The sequence below is a fragment of the Oncorhynchus keta genome, chromosome 1 (assembly GCF_023373465.1).
Source record: "Oncorhynchus keta strain PuntledgeMale-10-30-2019 chromosome 1, Oket_V2, whole genome shotgun sequence".
NCBI classification, from domain to species: Eukaryota; Metazoa; Chordata; class Actinopteri; order Salmoniformes; family Salmonidae; genus Oncorhynchus; species Oncorhynchus keta.
In genome coordinates this window covers 29701866-29725249 of record NC_068421.1, presented here as the reverse complement: position 1 = coordinate 29725249, position 23384 = coordinate 29701866, and the positions used below count along the sequence as shown (strand labels likewise).

Below are 23384 nucleotides of genomic sequence, written 5' to 3'. Positions count from 1 at the left end.
AATAAGACTAAACTGATCCTAGGTCAGCACTCCTGTTCTTAGACGCTTTTAATGGCTGCCTCTACTCCCACAGACACACTACATAGTGAATGTGATTGTTCCATTCATACCCCAGACGCATTCTCATGGCTCTGCTAGCAGTTTCCTCCGCTGATGCTAGCCAGCTGAGATAAAGCTGAATGGGAAAAAGGGACTCTCTTTTGAAATCAATTAAAAAAGATTTTTGGATGCTCTCATTGACACTGAAAATATATATATTTTAACAACAGTAAATAAATAGAGTACTAACAAAGGTCGCAGTTGTAAATGAGAACTTGTTCTCAACTGGCCTACCTGGTTAAATAAAGGTGAAAAAAAAAAAAAAATGAAGAACACAAAGCATGGTGTGTCAGAGATAGTTGTGCTAAATCCTGAATCAGTCACAAAACAGTTTGGTCTTCGTGCACTTTTCATATTTGTTTCTTTTCAATTTGGAAATATCTTAATATGTTGCTGAAAAGGAACTGCAAAAATCCTTTCAAGAAATCAAAACATTGAAGTTGAATAAATCTGTTGTAGGCTGTGATGGGCTATTGTGTCAACTTAATCACCCCATGTGGTATTTGAATACACAACTTTTAAAAAATAAATTTAAAAAATACCATCAGACTAGCAGTTTATTGGAAGACAATCTTGGAAAAGTCCAACTGTTAACACCAAGTGAATAATTGCAATAATACAGTATGACATCTGATACAATTCAGTACAATAACACTATCTTGGCCAAAGAAGAATTCTGCATCATGCTGTGGCTACTGCTTCATTGTGTTTTTGATGTTCCACCTCTGTCCGGAGCAGGTCTGAAGCACCAGTGAGTGTCCGAAGTAAACGTTAGCCTGTATCACCTCCAGACAGCGGCCCGTGGCTCTGTTGATGATCGACTCGTTCTGAAGGACAGAGGAAATAGAATGTTCTCAACTGAGTAGGCTACGACCTTCATGGGACCTCAGAGTATTCATAATGCTTCTCAGACTAAAAGTGCTCATCTAAAATCAGTTTAGCCTTTTACATTATAATGAATGGACAGTGGGGGATCTGATTCTAGATCAGCACTCCTACTCTTAGATGCTTTATGATCAACAGTCACGTCCAGGCAGCTTCTATCATTTTTTATTTTCAACTTCACAGGTCCTTACAATGTGGTGTTATTACAGTGTTACTACACAGGGTTAACCTGCACAGGTCTGGCATGACAGGGGCCCGCTGCGGCCCTATGCTCTACAGGGAATGAAGAGTAAGTAACACGGTATAAGAAACTTAAATGAAAGGAATTTAAAAAATTACAAAATGTAAAAAATAAAAAACAATGTAAAAGTGAGTCTGACCTGAGAGAAGTGCCATGTGGTCAGCCTGGTGTTGGAGACTTTGTCACAGTTGAGGAGCTGAGGGAAATTGGAGACCTGGTCGTCCATCAGACAGCGTGTTTCATCCCCTGTACTGCCCAGAGCGCCGAGGAAAAAATGTCCCTCCTTGGTGTACCGACCCAACTGGGAGGAACAGGGATACACGACTGTGAATGGCTGGTCAAGGGTAATCAACAACAACTATATGTGTTCTCCCCTGTACTGGCCAGAGCACCCGGGAAGAACTCTCCCTCTTTGATGTACTAACACAACTGGTAGGAGAGACACAGGGAGACCAAATTAAGTGGTGAATGGTAAAGGACTATCAACAACAACTAGGTGTGTCCTCCTCAACTCAAATGGGAAGAACACACAGAGAGACAAGTTACAGTAAGTAGTACATGGCTAAAAAGTTATCAAATATTTTTATTTCACAAACGCTAACAAATTATTTTCTGACACTGAAGTCTGGTAGATTGTTTCGACTGCAGTTGTTGTATTGCGTTTCCTGCAGAGCAAGTTGTTTCTACTTTTTGAAATCAATTGAAATGATTTGTGATATGATATTATATCCACTCTCATTCAAAGTGGGTCTTAAAAAAATGCATTAACCTGATATGATTGAGACATTTTGTCTGCATATTTGATTTTGACTGTAGAACCTGTCATGATATCCCCTACATTTGTATGCGACAGGGACAAAGGACTACATTCTGGTTTTTAAAAAAGTTCCCCTGCAGATTTTGCTCTCACAGCTGGCAGGCATAGTGCCTCTCTAGTGAACCTAGAATGTCCCAAATAGCACCCTATTTCCTATGTAGTGCAATACTTTTGGTCAAATGTAGTGCACTAAGTAGGGAATAAGGTGCCATTTGGGACATACTCTAAACCTAGTTTAATCGGTTACCTGAGGTCCCATTCCGTGACAGGGGTGCAGGGTGGCCGTGTGGTTTACCTTCTCTCCCTGGTCCATACACAGATGGGTCGCTTTGCTACTACGAATCTACAGGGAGGGAGGGAAAGAGAGCGCGAGAGGGGGATGGAGGGGGTAGAGAGAGAAAAAGACAAAGAGAAAAAAGGGTGGGAAACTTTTTATGGGGGGGAAAAGGCTACTTGGCTGCTAAAAGCATCTTATCAGTGTTTGATGAGTGTTTAGTAAAATTTTGTATATAGACCCTGTTGCTAGTAAAACTCACCTCCCCATAAAAGAGAGTGTTGTTGTACCTCCTCATCTCTGGATAGACGTTGTCCAGGTACCACTCAAAGTTCTTACAATGCAGAGACTTCCTCAAGGCTACCCTCTGAGAAATGTCCCCATAGTCTATCCCATGGTTCTGGAACAGGGAGTGGTTGATTACAGATTGTGTCCCAAATGGCACCCCAAAGTAGCCTCGTGAGCCATCCTGATCTCGCAAGTTTACAATAATGGTTCGCTGTAAGGAATACCAGGTGGCCCGCGAGGCTAATACCGTAGGGCTCTGGTCAAAAGTAGTGCACTATATGGGGAATGGGGTGCCATTTGAGACGCACACACACAATTACAAATATGTAACATTAGCAATGAAATGGATGGTGTACATATACTGCATAATGTATTTAGGATAATGAAGAGATTAATTGAAATAGACTAGTGAAAATCTAGGTAGGGAAATAGGTGTTTTATCTGAACACACTACCGTTCAAAAGTTTGGTGTAACTTAAAAATGTCCTTGTTTTTGAAAGAAAAGCAAATTTTTTGTCCATTAAGATAACAAAATTGGTCAGAAATACAGTGTAGACATTGTTATTGTTGTAAATGACTATTGTAGCTCGAAACGGCCGATTTCTTTATGGAATAACTTCATGCGTACGGAGGCCCATTATCAGCAACCATCACTCCTGTGTTCCAATGGCACGTGGTGTTAGCTAATCCAAGTTTATCATTTTAATTGATCATTAGAAAAACCTTTTTCAATTATGTTAGCACAGCTGAAAACGGTTGTCCTGATTAAAGAAGCAATAAAACTGGCCTTCTATAGACCAGTTGAGTATCTGGAGCGTCAGCATTTGTGGGTTTGATTACAGGCTCGAAATGGCCAGAAACAAAGACCTTTCTTCTGAAACTCGTCAGTCTATTCTTGTTCTGAGAAATGAAGGCTATTCCATGCGAGAAATTGCCAAGAAACTGAAGATCTCGTACAACACTGTGTACTACTCCCTTCACAGAACAGTGCAAACTGGCTCTAACCAGAATAGAAAGAGGAGTGGGAGGCCCCGGGGCACAATTGAGCAAGGAGACAAGTACATTGGAGTGTCTAGTTTGAGAAACAGACGCCTCACAAGTCCTCAACTGGCAACTTCATTAAATAGTACACACAAAACACCAGTCTCAATGTCAACATTTACATTACATTTAAGTAATTTAGCAGACGCTCTTATCCAGAGCGACTTACAAATTGGTGCATTCACCTTATGACATCCAGTAGAACAGTCACTTTACAATAGTGCATCTAAATCTTAAAGGGGGGTGAGAAGGATTACTTATCCTATCCTAGGTATTCCTTAAAGAGGTGGGGTTTCAGGTGTCTCCGGAAGGTGGTGATTGACTCCGCTGTCCTGGCGTCGTGAGGGAGTTTGTTCCACCATTGGGGGCCAGAGCAGCGAACAGTTTTGACTGGGCTGAGCGGGAACTGTACTTCCTCAGTGGTAGGGAGGCGAGCAGGCCAGAGGTGGATGAACGCAGTGCCCTTGTTTGGGTGTAGGGCCTGATCAGAGCCTGGAGGTACTGAGGTGCCGTTCCCCTCACAGCTCCGTAGGCAAGCACCATGGTCTTGTAGCGGATGCGAGCTTCAACTGGAAGCCAGTGGAGAGAGCGGAGGAGCGGGGTGACGTGAGAGAACTTGGGAAGGTTGAACACCAGACGGGCTGCGGCGTTCTGGATGAGTTGTAGGGGTTTAATGGCACAGGCAGGGAGCCCAGCCAACAGCGAGTTGCAGTAATCCAGACGGGAGATGACAAGTGCCTGGATTAGGACCTGCGCCGCTTCCTGTGTGAGGCAGGGTCGAACTCTGCGGATGTTGTAGAGCATGAACCTACAGGAACGGGCCACCGCCTTGATGTTAGTTGAGAACGACAGGGTGTTGTCCAGGATCACGCCAAGGTTCTTAGCGCTCTGGGAGGAGGACACAATGGAGTTGTCAACCGTGATGGCGAGATCATGGAACGGGCAGTCCTTCCCGGGAGGAAGAGCAGCTCCGTCTTGCCGAGGTTCAGCTTGAGGTGGTGATCCGTCATCCACACTGATATGTCTGCCAGACATGCAGAGATGCGATTCGCAACCTGGTCATCAGAAGGGGGAAAGGAGAAGATTAATTGTGTGTCGTCTGCATAGCAATGATAGGAGAGACCATGTGAGGTTATGACAGAGCCAAGTGACTTGGTGTATAGCGAGAATAGGAGAGGGCCTAGAACAGAGCCCTGGGGGACACCAGTGGTGAGAGCGCGTGGTGAGGAGACAGATTCTCGCCACGCCACCTGGTAGGAGCGACCTGTCAGGTAGGACGCAATCCAAGCGTGGGCCGCGCCGGAGATGCCCAACTCGGAGAGGGTGGAGAGGAGGATCTGATGGTTCACAGTATCGAAGGCAGCCGATAGGTCTAGAAGGATGAGAGCAGAGGAGAGAGAGTTAGCTTTAGCGGTGCGGAGCGCCTCCGTGATACAGAGAAGAGCAGTCTCAGTTGAATGACTAGTCTTGAAACCTGACTGATTTGGATCGAGAAGGTCATTCAGAGAGAGATAGCGGGAGAGCTGGCCAAGGACGGCACGTTCAAGAGTTTTGGAGAGAAAAGAAAGAAGGGATACTGGTCTGTAGTTGTTGACATCGGAGGGATCGATTGTAGGTTTTTTCAGAAGGGGTGCAACTCTCGCTCTCTTGAAGACGGAAGGGACGTAGCCAGCGGTCAGGGATGAGTTGATGAGCGAGGTGAGGTAAGGGAGAAGGTCTCCGGAAATGGTCTGGAGAAGAGAGGGGATAGGGTCAAGCGGGCAGGTTGTTGGGCGGCCGGCCGTCACAAGACGCGAGATTTCATCTGGAGAGAGAGGGGAGAAAGAGGTCAGAGCACAGGGTAGGGCAGTGTGAGCAGAACCAGCGGTGCCGTTTGACTTAGCAAACGAGGATCGGATGTCGTCGACCTTCTTTTCAAAGTGGTTGACGAAGTCATCTGCAGAGAGGGAGGAGGGGGGGGAGAAGGTGGCAAAGAGCTTCCTAGGGTTAGAGGCAGATGCTTGGAATTTAGAGTGGTAGAAAATGGCTTTAGCAGCAGAGACAGAGGAGGAAAATGTAGAGAGGAGGGAGTGAAAGGATGCCAGGTCCGCAGGGAGGCGAGTTTTTCTCCATTTCCGCTCGGCTGCCCGGAGCCCTGTTCTGTGAGCTCGCAATGAGTCGTCGAGCCACGGGGCGGGAGGGGAGGACCGAGCCGGCCTGGAGGATAGGGGACATAGAGAGTCAAAGGATGCAGAAAGTGAGGGGAGAAAGGGGAGCTTCATTAAATTAAATAGTACCCATTAAATAGTACCCGCAAAACACCCATCTCAACGTCAACAGTGAAGAGGCGACTCCAGGAAGCCATATCTCAGACTGGCCAATAAAAGATGGGCAAAAGAACACAGACACTGGACAGAGGAACTCTGCCTAGAAGGCCAGCATCCCGGAGTCACCTCTTCACTGTTGACGTTGAGATGGGTGTCTTGCGGGTACTATTTAATGAAGCTGCCAGTTGAGGACTTGTGAAGCGTCTGTAATCAAACCCACAAATGCTGATGCTCCAGATACTCAACTAGTCTGAAGAACACCAGTTTTATTGCTTCTTTAATCAGAACAACAGTTTTCAGCTGTGCTAACAGAATTGCAAAATGGTTTTCTAATGATCAATTCACCTTTTAGAATGATAAACTTGGATTAGCTAACACAATGTGCCATTGGAACACAGGAGTGATGGTTGCTGATAATAGGCCTATGTACGCCTATGTAGATATTACATTAAAATCAGCCGTTTCCAGATACAATAGTCATTTACAACATTAATGTCTACACTGTATTTCTGACCAATTTGATGTTATTTTATAATGGACAAAAAAATGGCTTTTCTTTAAAAACAAGGACATTTCTAAGTGACCGCAATCTTTTGAATGGTAATGTATGTACGCAAAACTGATCATAGATTAGTGTATAGGGTTCAACTTCACCTGACTCCCTGACCTGGAGTTCTATCTGAACATACATGTTCATATGCCCCCCCAAAAATTACTTCAAATCAGTATGTAGGAGAAACTAACCTCCATTGGAATGTTCCAGGCCAGGTAGACTTGGGACTTAAACTGGTCCATCCAGACCTCGGCCACACGCAGGGCATTACGCCGCGTGCTGGAGGCTATGTTGCTGTGGTAGGGCTTCTTCATCCTGGCGATGTGAGCTACTCTGGAGCAGGGCAGCACCTCCATACTGCCCCCACACAGCCACACCTGGTAGTGCATGTTGGTGGAGAAATAGTAAGAGATCAGAGCACATACCTTCACACACAACAAATGTTCTGCAGGCCTAACACAAATAATTAAGAAAGCAAGTAGACAAACACACGAACAAACAACCCAATGCTTAGCTCTACTCAAAGAACCACAATTACATACTTGCTGAAATCAGACAAAAGACAATACAGGATACAGAATGTACTATTCACACACTAGTCACCCTGCCTCTCGCCACCCTAACATACAAAATCTGCATCCTAAATGGCACCCTATTCCCTTTATAGTGCACTACTTTTGACCAGAGCCCAATTATGCTTAGCCTTCACAGAGAAATGGGTGCCACACAAACCTTGATCCCCAGTTCGATGTTCTCTCCTCCGTAGACGTCCATGCCAGAGTCCAGCAGCCCCAGGTGCCCAAAGTACTCCCGGTTGACCACAAAGGAGCAACCAATCATTGCAGGAGTTCTGAGGGGGGAAGGGTGATTCTGTTTTCCTTATTTTGGCAGTTGGGTTCTCTAAATTCAAGTGTTTATTTAGTTGTGTGTACGCATGCCTGTGTGTGTGTACATGCGTGCCGGTGTGTGTGTGTAGCCTACCTTATGGGTGCGGAGGTGTCCCCGTCATCCCACCACTGTTTGGGGGGGTTGATGTACATGCACCACAGCTCCCAATTGTAGCCATGGCCAGAGTTCTCATAGCGCTCCAACTCAAAAGTCTCGTGCTTGATGTTATCGATGGAGGGCAGGATGATCCTCTTGTGGTCCTCTTTGATTCTGATCAGAACCGGCTCAGCCCTGACATAGAAACAGAAAGATGGGGCCGGAGGTTTCTTAAGATCTACTGTCTCCTTCTCTCTCCCTCTGCCTCCCTAAGCCTCCAAGTCAGACCCCATAGTTCTTCTGAGTTGAGTTGAGTCAAGTTGAGTCAGAAGCAGCTCCCTGTGTAGTGTGTAGTTTTTCTGTGTATTTGTGGGCCCTGGTCAACTCTAGTGTATACATAAGGAACATACAAACACCGTGACTGTACATTGAATACTAGGCCTACTTTTAATACTGTCAGTTGATAAAAGCTTATGGCAATTCAGTTCTTTAGACTATTATTACAAATATGGTATTGCAGATATTCTAGATGGCTAGAAGTAGTATGCAATTCTTTCAGCTGGAAAATCTCACATTGCTGCTTGACCAACTGCTGAAGTATTCCTTCTGATCCCCCCTTTAAGTCAAAGTTTATTAAACCATCGATCCCAACAACTGAATGTTCAAGTTGAAACCCACACATACACTCACCAGGAGGGTGTGAACTCAACGTGGGCATCGAAGAAACCCGTCACCTCGCTACTGGCTGCCTTCCAGCCCTCGATGCGGGCACGGATCAGTCCCTCTCGCTTCTGGTTCCTTACGATTTTCACCATACCTGGGTAACGCTTGTTTACATAATCCTCCAACGGCCCTTTCAGTTGTTCTGGGACACAACCAAATATAACTAAGCAACACACAGACAAACATAAGCAAGCAGACACACACAGAAGCACACCCACAAACACTTTCAGAAAAACACTTAAGCGCATGTGCACACACACACACACAGAGAAGAGATGTATCTGTTTTCATGGGCCCCAGCGTTGCAGTGCTTTCTAAAAGTCTCACAACAACACCAGGGAGAGTTGGGTGCTTCCTGAGCTATGGCTTTTGCGCTATGAGCTTTTTCCCCCTGGACACACTCTCAGAACCCCCACAGCCCTCACCCAAACACACACTGGCAGATCTGCTCAATAGTATGCAAATGGAGTCCATTGGCTCCTACATGAACGAGCACAACATCTTCATGCTTGTGATATTTTTAAATGTGGGTAAAAAGGGAAATGAAAGTATTATCTGAGTTTAGACCATGTCATTCACTCCCACCTGCCGAACACCTGCCCTCACCGTCGTTAGCAGAACTGCGACAGGTGAGGGCGATGGACACTGTTTATCGATTGACCTTGCCTCCCCAGCAGGCGGGAGGCTGGGGCGACACCATGTGCCAGCTAACTAGCTCGCTTGTTAGCGACACCGTGTGCTAGCTTGCCAGTTAGCTAGCACACAGTGTCGCCCCCACCTCCCTCCTGCTGTGTGCCGGAGAAAACCGTGCCTGACAGTCGGGGGCGAGGGACACTGTCTATCGGAGTCGCCCTCGCCTACCGCTAGCACAGCAGGTGGGAGGATGGAGGGACACTGTGTGCTAGCTAACTAGCTAGCTTGCTAGCATCACCGTGTGCTAGCTAACTAGCAAGATAGCACACGGTGTTGCCCCCACCAAGCTAGCACACAGTGTCCTTCGGCCCCGCCTGCTGAACACCTGCCCTTGCTGTCGTTACCTGAACTGTGAAAAAACAGTGCCCGATAGGCGGGGGTGAAGGTCACTGTCTACCGGTGTACGGCTAGCTAGCTACCATTGTCGCCCCTGCCCCTTCTGTGGGGTTTATCGGCGGCTGGGATCCAACATTATTGTGCATTAATGCTACCTGCTATACTGGAGCGCCCCTGCCTCCAGCCTGTCCGAGCTTAAACATTTACAAATAGTATAAAAAGACGCCCTTCTCGATGTGCTGACGGATGTAGTGCATGTGGGGCTGAGAGAAGACTTATACAGACAGTAAGAGGGTGTGTGTTATTTGTTTGCATGCCTCTCAATCTCAACCACTGCAATATCTTATGTCCCCCCCTCCATGATGGATTGCTGGCCCTCTGCCATCCTGCCGTGCCAGGAACGTGGGGGAAATGTAACCATTTTTCTCTCCTTTTTCTCTTTCACTCTGCCCCTCACTTTCTACTAAACTCTTCCACCCTTTCACTCTCTCCCTCTACCCACATCTCTCCCTCTTCCTTTCTAAATCCACCTTTCTGTGCCTATAATTGTCTCTCTTCCTCTCTCTAACCACCTCTCTCTCTGCTCACTGCTTACTCTCTTCACAATTGTCCCTCTCTTTAGATGGATTTTGTCAAACAGACATCTTCTTTTGCCTTGATCTGACTGTCCTGTCTGCAGCAAAACAGCATGTTGGACAAGGATGTCTTTATAAAGCATAGAATATAATTAAATTAAATGCATAAACAAAATGTATATCGCATGAATATGTATATTGGATGTGTGTGTGTGTGTATGTGTTCACATGCACTTTCAGGTGTGTGTGTGTGTGTGTGTGTGTGTGTGTGGCAGTCTGTGTGTGTGTGTGTGTGTGTGTATTTCTCCTCACCGTCATCGCTGTAGTCATCCACCAAGATGATCTCTTTGAGGAGGTGAGCCGGTGTGTGATTGACAGCTGAGTGGACGGAGCGGAGGATTACTGACAACGCCTCATTGACAAAGATGAAGATAAGGGAGATGTTTGGAAGATCCCTGGGGAAGCTGGCCTTTTTACACCTGGAGACCACACACACATGCACAAAGACATATGCAGACACACAGAGAGAGACATACACGCACACATCATTAGCTATTGTCACTAATGACATCAAATATTAATACATCTGTCACGACTTCTCCCGAAGTCGTTGCCTCCCCTTGTTCGGGCGGTGCTCAGCGTTCGACGTCACCGGTCTTCTAGCCATCATTGATCCTTTTTTCATTTTCCATTGGTTTTGTCTTGTCTTCCCACACACCTGTTTTCTATCCCATTCATTACCTGTTGTGTATTTAACCCTCTGTTTCCCCTCATGTCTTTGTCAGAGATTGATTTGTTGTCAGTGTAGTGTGATTGTTTGTATAGGTGCGCGTCGGGTCCTCGTACCCATGTTTTCTTTGTGTGTACATTTATTGTTATGGAGCATACTCTTGGAACTTTATTAAAAGACTCCACATTTACACTCCATTTGACTCTCCTGCGCCTGACTTCCCTGCCACCTATTACACCTATGCGTGACAACATCCTTATACATTGTAGATAAAGGCAAACGGTGAGTTCATCATTCAATATTCAGGAACATAGTACTTTAACACTCCTATGTAAAGCCAATTACTTATGTAGCCCTATATAATAATATGTGTATAGTTAAGCAATAAGGCATGGAGGGGTGTGGTATATGGCCAATATACCACAGGTAAGAGCTGTTCTTATGCACGACGCATCGCAGAGTTCCTGGACATAGCCCTTAGTCATGGTATATTGGCCATATATCACAAACCCCCAAAGTGCCTTATTGCTATTATAAACTGGTTATCAACATAATTAGAGCAGTAGAAATACATGTTTTGTTATACCCGTGGTATACGGTCTGATATACCATGGCTGTTAGCCAATCAGCAATCAGGGCTCTAACCACCCAGTTTAAAATATAATGTAGCCCGCCCTTATGGCAGAGGGCACATGTAAAGTACTACCCAACATTCCAGTGTAGGTTTCCAAGTTTATCACCACCATGCAAGCTGCTTATTCTCCAAGTCTCTTCTGTACATGTTGATGATGAGCTGACACACACCCCCTCTCCCTAGCCTCACAGCAAGTACACTGTGGGAGAGAGCGATAGGAAGTCAATTTTTACTTTAGCATTTGTTATAACGAGAGCCAGCCCTAATGAGAGGAAGTGAGGAATATGTGGCTGACTATGTCCTAATACTTCAAAGTGGCTTTTGTTTTGAAGTTTTTACACTTCGACAATGTGTTGGTTTCTATCCTTCCTCTTATCGCCTTTCCCTCAACTGTGCTGGTCTTATAGAAATGGACAGTTGAGAGCAAGTCAGCAGTCACTTTCGACTGCTGAGATACATCCGAAGAATTGTGATACAGTACATCCAAGTAAGTAAAGAAAGGATTGGATGATGTTAGTCAATTTCTTAGCTCTAACTCCTAGCTCTTTCTGCTGCAGGACATAGAGAGAGATACCCAATAGAGAGAAGCCTTCCATTGTAGGAGGTAGCTTGATGATACTGTTCTGTTAACAAGCAAAGATATACCAGAAAGAGAAGGCTCCCATTCTAATGTGTTACCATACAAAGAGAAATCACACTCTACATGCATCATGGTCCTCTTAGAGCTCGAAATAGAGAAACTAAATTACAAATGCTTGTGTCTGTGTGTTAGTAGATGTGAGTGAGGGTGTGTTCCCATTCCCTGCGGCTGCCGGCGGGTGTGTATCACAGCTGGTGGTAGAGCAGAGCTGGGGCGAGGGAGTTCTCATCAGGGGCTTTCAAATGGGGTCTGCCTGCTAACCAGCACAGCATTGGGGACAGATATAAATGTCTCTTTAGAAAAGTCTCTAAAAGAGCTGCACTAATGCTAATGTTCAAACATAAATTTGTTTCTGTGTGCTGATGGGTTGTGTACACGCACAAACATAATGTGTGTGTGTGTGCGCACTTCCGACGTGCGTCCAAGTGTCAATTGCCGCATTAGACTTCATCACAAATAAGACTGCAAAAAAACATCAAGGAAAGAGGGATTAGGCTACAGAGATAATACTAGATGGTTTTAAGAATATTGTATTTGTTTTAACACAAACCTAAGTGGTGCCAAAACAATAACATCTACTGTCATAGCTTTAATCATGACTCTCTGACCATGGCAACAATCCAGTAGCAGCGAAACAACTAACAGACCAAAGTATACACTACCATGTTTATCACTTCTGATTAGATCATGAGCCCAAGATATGGCTGAGATCCAGAGATGGGTATCACATAAAACAAAGTGCACACACACACAGACTAATGCTTGCAACTTGCAGCTTACAAATGTAATGTTTTGACACAATCCTATGTCAAAGCCTGGATTGGTCTTTGGAAAAACATAAAAGCACATGAAAATTGTAGCGGGTCTATCGTACTGAAACACGGTTGTCAGCTGAGCTATAGTAAGAGTGGCCCTGGTCAAAAGTGATGCTGCACTATATAAGGAATAGAGTGCCGTTATGGGCCAAAAAGAGTGCAATATAGGGTGCCGAAAACTTACTTGCTAGGCCGGAAGTCTGGTATGGACCGGTCCAGTGATATCTTTTGGCTGAGGTAAGCATTGTATCCATATTTCTCCCTCAGTACTTTGGCATCAGCCTCTTCTTTTGAGGCTAGGGTGGCAGGGAAACCCCCTTTACCTCGCCCCCCAAAACCCTCGATCAGCCCCAAGGACTTGGACAGACCTGGAGTTCACAGTCAAGAAAAGGTCACTATGCTATAACACATTTGCTTCGTTGTTTTGAGAATCATTGACTTTTAACAGAGGTACAGTAGCTGTATACAATAATGTCCCAAATGGCACCCTATTCCCTATATAGTGCACTAACCTGTGGGCCCTGGACAGAAGTAGTAGTACACTAATTATAGAGTGCCATTTGGGAGGATACTAAGCATCAGCCAATGTAAATAACAGCAATCGTGGTAGGTTTTGAGTGACATACAAAGTAACCAATGAGCCATAGTCATTGTTTTTAAGTGGGTAGGCTAAAGTGCTAAAGAGTCATAGCCTACCATTAAGCTGTCTGTAAACCACGTCCTCCAACGACCCGAGTCTCTTTAGCAATACTTCATGACTGATGCTCAAACCTTGAGCAGTGCCGTTAGATCGTGATTGTCTTTTCACATCTTCCTGACCGATGGTTTTTGCTACTCGGGTGTGGGTGCACTTGGTCCAAAGTGTCATGAACCCCGCAACCGCAACCACGTTCAGCACCAATAACACTCTCCATCTTCTTAACACAAAAGCCATTAAAGTTGTTGATGTCCGGGATCTAAATTGCAGTATTTTTGGAACGATTCAGGACAAATTCAGGAGTCCTCCTTGTTGCGATGTGCAATAGGGTTCAATGTACATTTGTGTTGATGAAGGCATTTTTTTGTATGTATATACCGTAGGCGACATTCCAACTGGAGAAGCTGGTGCTGCAAATCAACAGTAGATAATTGCTACAGTATGATCAAATTGAACTGTGTGCGCATTGATAGGCTAGGCTACTATCTGCCGGACGTTTAACAGAGAAACAAAGCTGAAACATAGGCTCTATTTCAGATTTCGATTGCTCATATTCTAACATAACTTAGGCTAATTACACAATTTCAATAATAAGCTTTAACCACCTACCATTTCGCATTGGATCAATTTTTAGGCTGCGTCCTAGTTCGGGGTAATTTTGGAGCCTGGTTATGGGCTCTCATACGTGACTTCTCTGTTTAAAATGTATTGTTAGAAGATCGATCGTAGAAGATGTTAGACAGAGACTAGCATATCTTCAGTTTTGAAGAGTCCGTTTTCTTAAATATTTAAAGAGTCAGAAGGCTATCTCAAGTCTGTCTTTCTTTCTTTGCATCCAGCAGAAGTGGGCTATGACGCGTTTGAGGACAGCCGCTGTCTGTCTCTGACCTCGGATCTTCAAAATCATAGCAGATAAATACTGACCACATAAAACGCCTATCCCATGTTTAAGCATTCTCTGTGCTGCTTTGATCCTCCACGTGTAGGAAAAATAATTGTGAGACGTTTTGAGCGGTGCATTGCACGAATAGACTGCTACACCGCCAGCCAGCCTAAAATATAACCGTCCGCATAATGCAGCTGCGCGGATGAAAGAAACCTCAAATGCAGAACATAAATGCGGATGAAATCATTCCAAGCGAGGTGTCGTCTCACATTCGGACTATTCAAAGTAATGCAAAACGTTTTTTTTTTTACCTATACCCGTATTCTCGCCGTTTTCTTATTTTGTCGTGTTATCTAATTTTGCCGAATTATTCCAATGTGCTAGCTAGATAGCGCTTAATAATGGCAAGCAGGAAAACAGGGAATGGAGCTCCTAGGAAGAGATTTGTTTTGAGCGTGCCTGGTTAGTGTGCCAGTCACTCACACAGTGAAGAAAGCAGTTCGTTGATGCAGACGGGTGGGTGGTCTGAGTTGACTCGCACCAATTATCTGCAATTATGGTGCATTCAAATCATATTTTGTCTGAAACTTTCCTCCCATGATTATTGTAAGCTACTACTGTATGCCTATGACCCAACTGAAATAATGCATTTGAAATAGCATAAAACTGACATAATGAACAACATTTCCCCCACTTCTACCTTCCTAAAATTTTCAAATAACACAGGCCTACCAATTTTACAATTACAAATCTTATCAGAATACTGAAATCGTTTTTATTCTGCTACTTAAATGTAATTATTGCACGCTTAAAAAGCGAGCACAGGCTGTGGATCTGACTTTTCTGGACCCCTCTTCCCGACAGCTAAAGGTCCCAAAGCTTCTGTGCATGTGGTCTTCTATGAATCGCTTCCATAATGTTAGCTGTCACGTTAGCTAGCTATTTGTTGTTCAGAAGAAGGAACGTAAACGTTAGAAATCCGGGTTTGACCGTTGTATGAACAAGCTACTTAGCTAACATTAGCTAATTTTATGCCCTAACTAGGCAGAACTAGGTTGTTATTGTTTACTGAACAATATTCTGCCCCATATATTGTATATCGTTTACATAAAGCCAACATTGCTTTACACTCATTAAAGTAAGTTTCCAATCTAGAGCCATTTTCTCACTTTTGTTAGAATGAACTAGCTTGCTCCGTTGACCTTAGGTAGCTAGCTAGGTAACTAAGGACGTTGACCTGTCAAGACGAAATGACACTATGGCCAAGACCAACGAGCTGTCAAAGGACACCAGAAACAAAATTGTAGACCTGCACCAGGCTGGGAAGACTGAATCTGCAATAGGTAAGCAACTCGGTTTGAAGAAATCAACTGTGGGAGCAATTATTAGGAAATGGAAGACATACAAGACCACTGATAATCTTGAAGGTGACCAAATACTTATTTTCCACCATAATTTGCAAATAAATTCATTAAAAATCCTACAATGTGATTTTCTGGATTTATTTTCTTAATTTTGTCTGCCATAGTTGAAGTGTACCTATGATGAAAATTACAGGCCTCTCTCATCTTTTTAAGTGGGAGAACTTGCACAATTGGTGGCTGACTAAATATTTTTTTTGCCCCACTGTAGGTCCTGGATGGCGATGAAGCTTGGCCCAGTTCGCACTACCCTCTGTAGCTCCTTATGGTCAGATGCCGAGAAGTGGCCATACCAGTCTGACCCAGCCTGATGCAGGTCTACAATTTTGTTTGTTGACCTGTTTAAAGGTTTTGTTGACATCGGCTACCGAGAGCGTTATCACACAGTCATCCAGAACAACTGGTGCTCTCGTGCATGCTCTGGTAGGCTCGCGTCACTGGGCAGCTTGCCGGTACCCAGCACCTCTCCTCCGGACCGTACCCCTCCCAGTCTACGAGGTACTGTAGGCCCCTCACCCGGTGTCTAGAGTCCAGAATGGAACGTACTGTGTACGCGGGGGACCCCTTGATGTCCGGCGGGGGGCGGAGAGACCTCCGGCACCTCACCTTCCTGCAGGGGACCAGCTACCACTGCGGTGGCGGTCAGCGCTCCTCTTCTGCTGCCCACCAGCTTGTTTGAGTGATTCCTGGATGGCTCTCCAGGTCTCCTTTGAGCGCTGCACCCATTCCTCCACGGCAGGAGCTTCGGTCTGGCTCTGATGCCACGGTGCCAGGACCTGCTGGTAGCCCAACATGCACTGAAAAGGCAACATGTTCGTGAAGGAGTAGCGGAGTTCTGAGCCACCTCCGCCCATGGGACGTACCTCGTCCATTCTCCTGGCCGGTCTTGGCAATACAACCGCAGAAACCTACCCACATCCTGGTTCACTCTCTCCAACTGCCCATTACTCTCAGGGTGAAAACCCGAGGTCAGGCTGACCGAGACCCCCAGACGTTCCATAAACGCCCTACAAACCCGGGACTTGAACTGGGGACCCCGATCAGAAACGATGTTCTCAGGCACCCCGTAGTTCCGGAAGACGTGGGTAAACAGGGCCTCCGCAGTCTGTAGGTCTGTAGGGAGACCGGGCAACGGGAGGAGATGGCAGGACTTAGGACTCAACGACCAGGATCGTAGTGTTCCTCTGAGACGGGAGAAGGTCGGTGAGAATATCCACCGACAGAGACCACGGCCGTTGTGGAACGGGGAGGGGCTGTAAACTTCCTCATAGGCAGGTGTCTAGGAGCCTTACTCTGAGCGCACACAGAACAGGAGGAGTGTTACGAATCCCTTTTGGCCCGACGGTCTAGGGGGGGATGGTAATGAGACCCGTAACATAACTCATGCAAATTATTATTGTGACAAAGTAAAAGTGTGAACGAAATAACCACGACAACAGAAATCTACCGTCAAACTCTAGGTTTATTTATAAACACACGGTAATGGGGGGAGGGAGCAGGAAAAGGGGCTGAGCTGGACCCAAGGAAAGAAACAATAAGTATACAAAAACACACCCCTAAGCTAGACTAGCCTACTTTAACAACAGCTAACTAACTAACCAAAAATACAGTGGGTGGTCCGCCCAGTTCTAACTAGTGTATTTAACAAAGTTCACCTACGGGTAGTGTATGCCCATGGGCAACTTGTCTTGGTTTCCCCCTTTTCCCACCAGCAACAAACAAATACCATAACCAAAAATAATACTCACAGGTGATGACAAAGTGCTAGGAAGTGCTTTAAACAAAAGAGAGGTTAAGACACAAAGCGAGAGTGAAACACAGAGACCTACAGACATGGCATTACAGAGAGATTGAGCTGAGCTGAGCTGAGGTCTAGAACAAACAAATGATGGGGTTTTTAAACCATGGGGAAGGAACTGTGATAGGTCAGGAAATAGGAGGAGGTGTGTCTTCTGATTGATGATTGATTGGGGAGTGATTGGGTAGTGATGGTTTTCACCTGTGAGGGGAGAAGGAGAGAAAAGAAACACACACACAGGATACACACACACACAGGATAACTCTATCCGTAACAAGGAGACATAAAACCCCACGTCCTTAGCTAAGGTGGGCCACCAGTACTTCCCTCTAAGACCCCGTACTGTCCTCTCAATACCCGGATGACCCGAAGAGGGTAGCGTATGAACCCACTGAATCAATTGGTCATGAACACCAAGCGGCAAGTACTGAAGACCTGCTGGACACTGTGGGGGTGCAGGTTCCAACCGTAAAGCCCGCTTGATGTCCGCGTCCACCTCCCATACCACAGGTGCCACCAGACATTAAGCTGGAAGGATGGGAGTAGGATCGATTGACAGCTCCTTGGTTTCATAGAGACGGGACAGCGCGTCAGCCTTCGTGTTAAGGGAACCTGGTCTAAAGGAGATGGTGAACCTAAATCTGGTGAAAAACATGGCCCACTTTGCCTGAAGAGGATTCAGTCTCCTTGCTGCCCGGATATACTCCAGATTACGGTGGTCAGTCCCGATGAGGAAAGGGTGCTTGGCCCCCTCAAGCCAATGTCTCCACACCTTCAGAGCTTTTACCACAGCTAACAACTCCCGGTCACCCACGTCATAGTTTCGCTCAGCCGGACCGAGCTTCTTAGAAAAGAAAGCGCAGGGGTGGCATGCCCGAGCCCTGTGATAGCACGGCTCCAACCCCAGCCTCGGACGCGTCCACCTCCACTATGAACGCCAATGAGGGGTCCGGATGAGCCAGCACGGGAGCGTCGGTAAACAGCGCATTCAGACGACTAAAAGCTCTGTCCGCCTCTGCTGACCACCGTAAACACGCTGGCCCGCCCTTCAGCAGTAAGATAATGGGAGCCGATATATCATCGATATACACCACCACACCCTGCCCGTGCAGGTCCCTGAGAATCTTGTATGACTGGGTACTCATAATGGCCAGATGTGGTACTAAACGCGGTTTTCCACTCATCTCCCTCCCGGATACACACCAAATTATACGCGCTCCTGAGTCCAGTTTTGTGAAAACGCGTGCTCTGTGAAATTATTCTACCACCCTAGCGATGAGAGGGAGCGGGTAACTAAACCCCACTTTCATGGAATTTAGACCTCTATAATCAATGCACGGACGCAGACCTCCCTCCTTCTTTTTCACAAAGAAGAAACTCGAGGAGACGGGTGACATGGAGGGCCGAATGTACCCCTGTCCCAGAGATTCAATCTCCATAGCCACTGTCTCCTCCTGTGACAACGGGTACACATGACTCCTGGGAAGTGCTGCGTTTACCTGGAGGTTTATCGCGCAATCCCCTCGTCGATGAGGTGGTAATTGGGTCACCCTTTTCTTACAGAAGGCGATAGCAAAATCGACATATTCTGAGGGAATGCGCACAGTGGAAACCTGGTCTGGACTCTCCACCGTCGTGGCACTGATGGAAACTCCTCTACACCTACCTGAACATTCCTCTGACCACCAGTGGAGAGCCCCCTGTTTCCATGAAATCCTAGGAGGAAGGAAGAGACAAATCCGCTCCCCATGATCCCCCTGCGTTACCATGTCCAGTGGAACCGTGGCCTCCCTGACCAGCCCTGACCCTAACGGTCGGCTATCTAGGGAGTGCACTGGAAAGGGTTGATCTATCGGCACCAGCGGAATCCCTAACCTAAGAGCGAGTCCGCGATCCATAAAGTTCCCAGCTGCACCTGAAACGACTAGCGCCTTATGCTGGAGAGAGGGAGAAAGGTAAAAACATGTGACCAACAGGGAGCTCTGAGTGAGTCTGGTGCTGACTCACCTGGGGTGACAGGGAAGTGCTCTGCCTGCCCTCTCGACTCGCAGACGAGCTCCTCCAGCACCGGTCGTTAGTGTGTCCTCTCCAACCACAGCTGGTGCAGGAGGAGCCTCCTCCTCCGGTTCCCCTCGATACTGCTCCCCCTAACTCCATAGGTATTGGAGCGGGAGGGCCAGGAGGTGGGACTAACAGGGCCCGTTCTGGACACTCATGGGCAGCTAGTAGGTTGTCCAGTCGGATCGACATGTCTATGAGCTCGTCGAAGGAGAGCGTGGCGTCCCGACAAGCTAGCTCCCTGCGGACGTCCTCCCGGAGTCTACACTGGTAGTGGTCCATCAGGGCTCTGTCGTTCCACCCCTCTCCAGCGCAAAGTCCTGTGCGCTCCTCGTCTCCTGTCTAAAGTGGAACAGCCATTCACCCGTCGCTCGGCCCTCTGGTGGGTGGTCGAACATGACCCGGAACTGGCGGGTGAACTCTGGGTAGTGGTCCCTTGCCTGGACTATTCCACACCGCGTTGGCCCACTCCAGGGCTCTGTTAGACAGGAGACGAGGATGCTCATGCTCTCCTCACCAGAGGGAGTCGGGCAAACTGTATCCAGGTATAGCTCAAGCTGGAGCAAGAATCCCTTGCGCCCAGACGCCGCTCCATCGTACTCCCTTGGGGGCGCAAGACGAAGAGCGCTGGATCCGGACACCGCCGGAGGAGTAGGTTGAGCAGACGGGGGAGGAACTGGAGGCGAGGTAGGGAGATCACTCCTTTCCCAATCGCTGACCCAATTCTATGGAGGATGGCCGTGTGATGGAGGACACGCTCCTCCATAGATGGGAGAGGGGGTGCAGCTGCTCCTGCTGACTCCATGCTAATGGTGCGGGCTTCTGTCACAGAGCTAGGAGTGGTGGGTGCGGAGTCAGGTGCAGAGAGCAGAGGTTTAGAGAAAAACGTATTTATTCTGGTAAGACAGGTCACGCCTAAAATAACAGGCGAAATAATGACCGACCAAACAGGACACCAAACAGTCCGAAAAAATAACAAACACAACCATCCAAAAACAGAACAGAGAAACAAGCCCGCACAAAAGCAGGCGGGCATAGAAGGCTTAAAGAGCCCTGAACCAAACCCCAAACGAGAAACAGGTGAAACCAATACAGCTAGTAGACCGGTTACGACGACCGCCAGGAAGAGGAGCCGGGAAGTGTGACAAGACATGGCAAGGATTGTAATAAAAAAAATAAGTAGAAAAGCAATAAAATAAGATTGTTAAAGAAATAAACTACAACTACACTATAACATTCTAGATGGGGAATGTTGGAAAATAATTCGTTTTAGACTTTCAATTTATAGTATTTCGTAAATTGATAAGACAGCATTAGAAGAAAGGATAATTAGCAAAATAATAACTGGAACACAAAATTATTCAATCAACATGGTAAAACACAGAGGACATAGAAGGCACAGTATGTGGATGTGTGCACATGTATTGTGATGGAAGGTGGGGTGTGTGTTTTTGTGTTTGGAAAAGTGTGGAGTTAAGTGACTGAAAAAGGATACAGGTTGCAAATCCAGGAGCTCATGTGTGTTTGTGAGCAGGGGTTATGAGAGAAAGCTTTCAATTTTGTGCAGATATGGGAAATACATTTTTAAATCAATTATTAATATGTATTTATTTACTGTCCTATCATGATAGAATGGTCCCCAACCCTATACCCACCTGAGAGATCTATACACTAAAGAGAAGTATAAAAAAATATAATGTCCTCTTTTGAACAGCTTTTCCAATTAGCCCTAATTTGAAGAGGGAGTGGTTACAAAATTGATTGGACACACAGAGTAAGAAATAATATACACATTAAAGGGTGAAATACTGTAGCTAAGTTATCATAAAAATACAACTCCAAGCTAGAAATATCAGAAGACTAAAAGGTAGTTCTAACCTTAAATATGACTGAGAGAAGTGTCAAAAATAAGAAGGTAATATATTCCATAGTACACTAGAACACAGCAAAACATGAACAACAACAGTCTAACCATAGCTGAGGGAAATTGAGCAACATGTCCACTGGATTACATTTACATTTACATTTACATTTAAGTCATTTAGCAGACGCTCTTATCCAGAGCGACTTACAAATTGGTGCATACACCTTAAGACATCCAGTGGAACAGCCACTTTACAATAGTGCATCTAAATCTTTTTAGGGGGGTGAGAATGATTACTTACCCTATCCTAGGTATTCCTTGAAGAGGTGGGGTTTCAGGTGTCTCCGGAAGGTGGTGATTGACTCCGCTGTCCTGGCGTCGTGAGGGAGTTTGTTCCACCATTGGGGGGCCAGAGCAGCGAACAGTTTTGACTGGGCTGAGCGGGAACTGTACTTCCTCAGTGGTAGGGAGGCGAGCAGGCCAGAGGTGGATGAACGCAGTGCCCTTGTTTGGGTGTAGGGCCTGATCAGAGCCTGGAGGTACTGAGGTGCCGTTCCCCTCACAGCTCCGTAGGCAAGCACCATGGTCTTGTAGCGGATGCGAGCTTCAACTGGAAGCCAGCTGGATGACAGCAAATGGACCCATCACAACCCTACAGGAAGGGTGAGAAATCCATATCTTCAATTAAACCAGGGTATTTAGTGGCCTGTAGTTTGTAAATCCCAGAACTTTCCCTTTGGTTTAACTGTTTAAGACTGTCCCCTTTGGGTTTGTGGTCAAGCCAAGTTTTATGAGAGTCGTAGTAGTAGCGTATCACTTTGGATGATTCCCCAATTATTTTTAATTATTATTTTAATGTTCTCTGCTTCAGTGCTGAGCTTCTAACAAAATACACTCTCTCTGATGTATCACGAGGCTCTCCCCTTCACAAAAAGTTCTCTCTGTCAAGTAATCCAGCCCTTATACCGGCATCTTTCAGGACCTGAATGCTGTAGCCCCGATTAAAGAAGCGATTCTCCAATTCAGTAGATTTGACAGTAGTCTGTTTCTTGATCGCAAATTCTGTGGACTCTTTGGAATTGGCCATATGGAATATTCTCTTTTAACCTTCTGGGGTGAAAGCTGTCTGCCCTCAGAATGGTATTCCCATCTGTAGGCTTCCTAAAGATTGATGTGTGCAAACAACCTTTGTCATTTTTACTAATGTCGAGGTCCAAAAAATGAATGTTATCCTTGCTATACTCAATTGTTAGTTTGAGGTTAGGGTTAATGTTAAGGTATTGGTGGAAGGAAATAAGTTCATCTTCTGAACCGGACCAAAACAGGCAAACATCATCAATATAGTGTCCCCACCATATAATCCGTCAAAGAAATGGTTATCAGAAGGATCCAAAATGAAGTCATTTTCCCATTTACCCAAGTACAAACCAGTGTAGGAAGGGCGGTAGCTCCCATGGCACACCCTTTGACCTGTTTAAAAATACGGTCCTGAAAGATAAAGATGTTATGATTAAGAAACCATTCAGTCAGTGAGACAATGAATTCTGTAGGAGGCATCTCAGTTTCAGATCGGGTACTCAAGAAATGGTACATAGCTGCCAAACCTTGTTCATGCTCAATGGTGGTGTGTATAGACTCCACATCCATGGTGACTAAAAAGGAAGCTGTACCTATATTGTTCAATTCCTTAATTATGTTCAACACATCTGTGGTATCTTGAAGATAGGCTGGGAGTGATGTCAGAAAAGGCTTAATAAAGTAATCAATGTACTGAGAGATGGCAGACCAGTCATTAGTGGTAATGAAAGTGTGACAGAACCCATCTCTAAGTACATTGATTACTTTATTAAGCCTTTTCTGACGCACGCACCCTTGTGGGGCCCCAGTGTTGAGGATCAGCGAAGTGGAGATGTTGTTTCCTACATTCGCCACCTAGAGGCGGCCCGTCAGGAAGTCCAGGACCCAATCGCACAGCGCAGGCTTGAGACCCAGAACAACAATAGACTAAAGTTCTTTCTTTTCAGCT

At 46.0% G+C, this 23384-nt stretch overlaps 1 protein-coding gene across 4 annotated transcripts; it reads right to left on the bottom strand.

The window, feature by feature from the left end:
* Positions 1-638: 638 nt before the first annotated feature.
* On the bottom strand, positions 639-14643 carry LOC118367265 (polypeptide N-acetylgalactosaminyltransferase 17-like). Of its 4 annotated transcripts, XM_035750668.2 has the most exons (12): positions 13941-14636; positions 13331-13741; positions 12819-13002; positions 10128-10294; positions 8179-8374; positions 7486-7683; positions 7237-7354; positions 6696-6881; positions 2579-2716; positions 2290-2385; positions 1365-1526; positions 639-926 (listed from the first exon to the last, which is right to left on the bottom strand). In XM_035750668.2, the coding sequence occupies exons 2-12, from the start codon at positions 13566-13568 to the stop codon at positions 792-794; spliced, it is 1818 nt and encodes a 605-aa protein (XP_035606561.1). In that variant the 5' UTR covers positions 13569-13741; positions 13941-14636; the 3' UTR covers positions 639-791. The 4 variants fall into 4 exon arrangements, with proteins under 4 accessions (XP_035606561.1, XP_035606477.1, XP_035606647.1 ...); XM_035750584.2 differs by having other exon boundaries at positions 13331-14636; XM_035750754.2 differs by having other exon boundaries at positions 8179-8353; positions 13331-14635.
* Positions 14644-23384: the final 8741 nt, after the last annotated feature.

Bases quoted from the DNA above. Each gene is read 5' to 3' on its own strand.
- LOC118367265 (XM_035750584.2), bottom strand. From the start codon at position 13,568: ATGGCTTTTGTGTTAAGAAGATGGAGAGTGTTATTGGTGCTGAACGTG. The intron at 10,295-12,818 runs GTAAGTTTTCGG...TGTGGTCTCCAG, and splicing joins CCAGACTTCCGGCCTAGCAA to GTGTAAAAAGGCCAGCTTCC. The intron at 7,684-8,178 runs GTGAGTGTATGT...TTTCTATGTCAG, and splicing joins GTTGAGTTCACACCCTCCTG to GGCTGAGCCGGTTCTGATCA.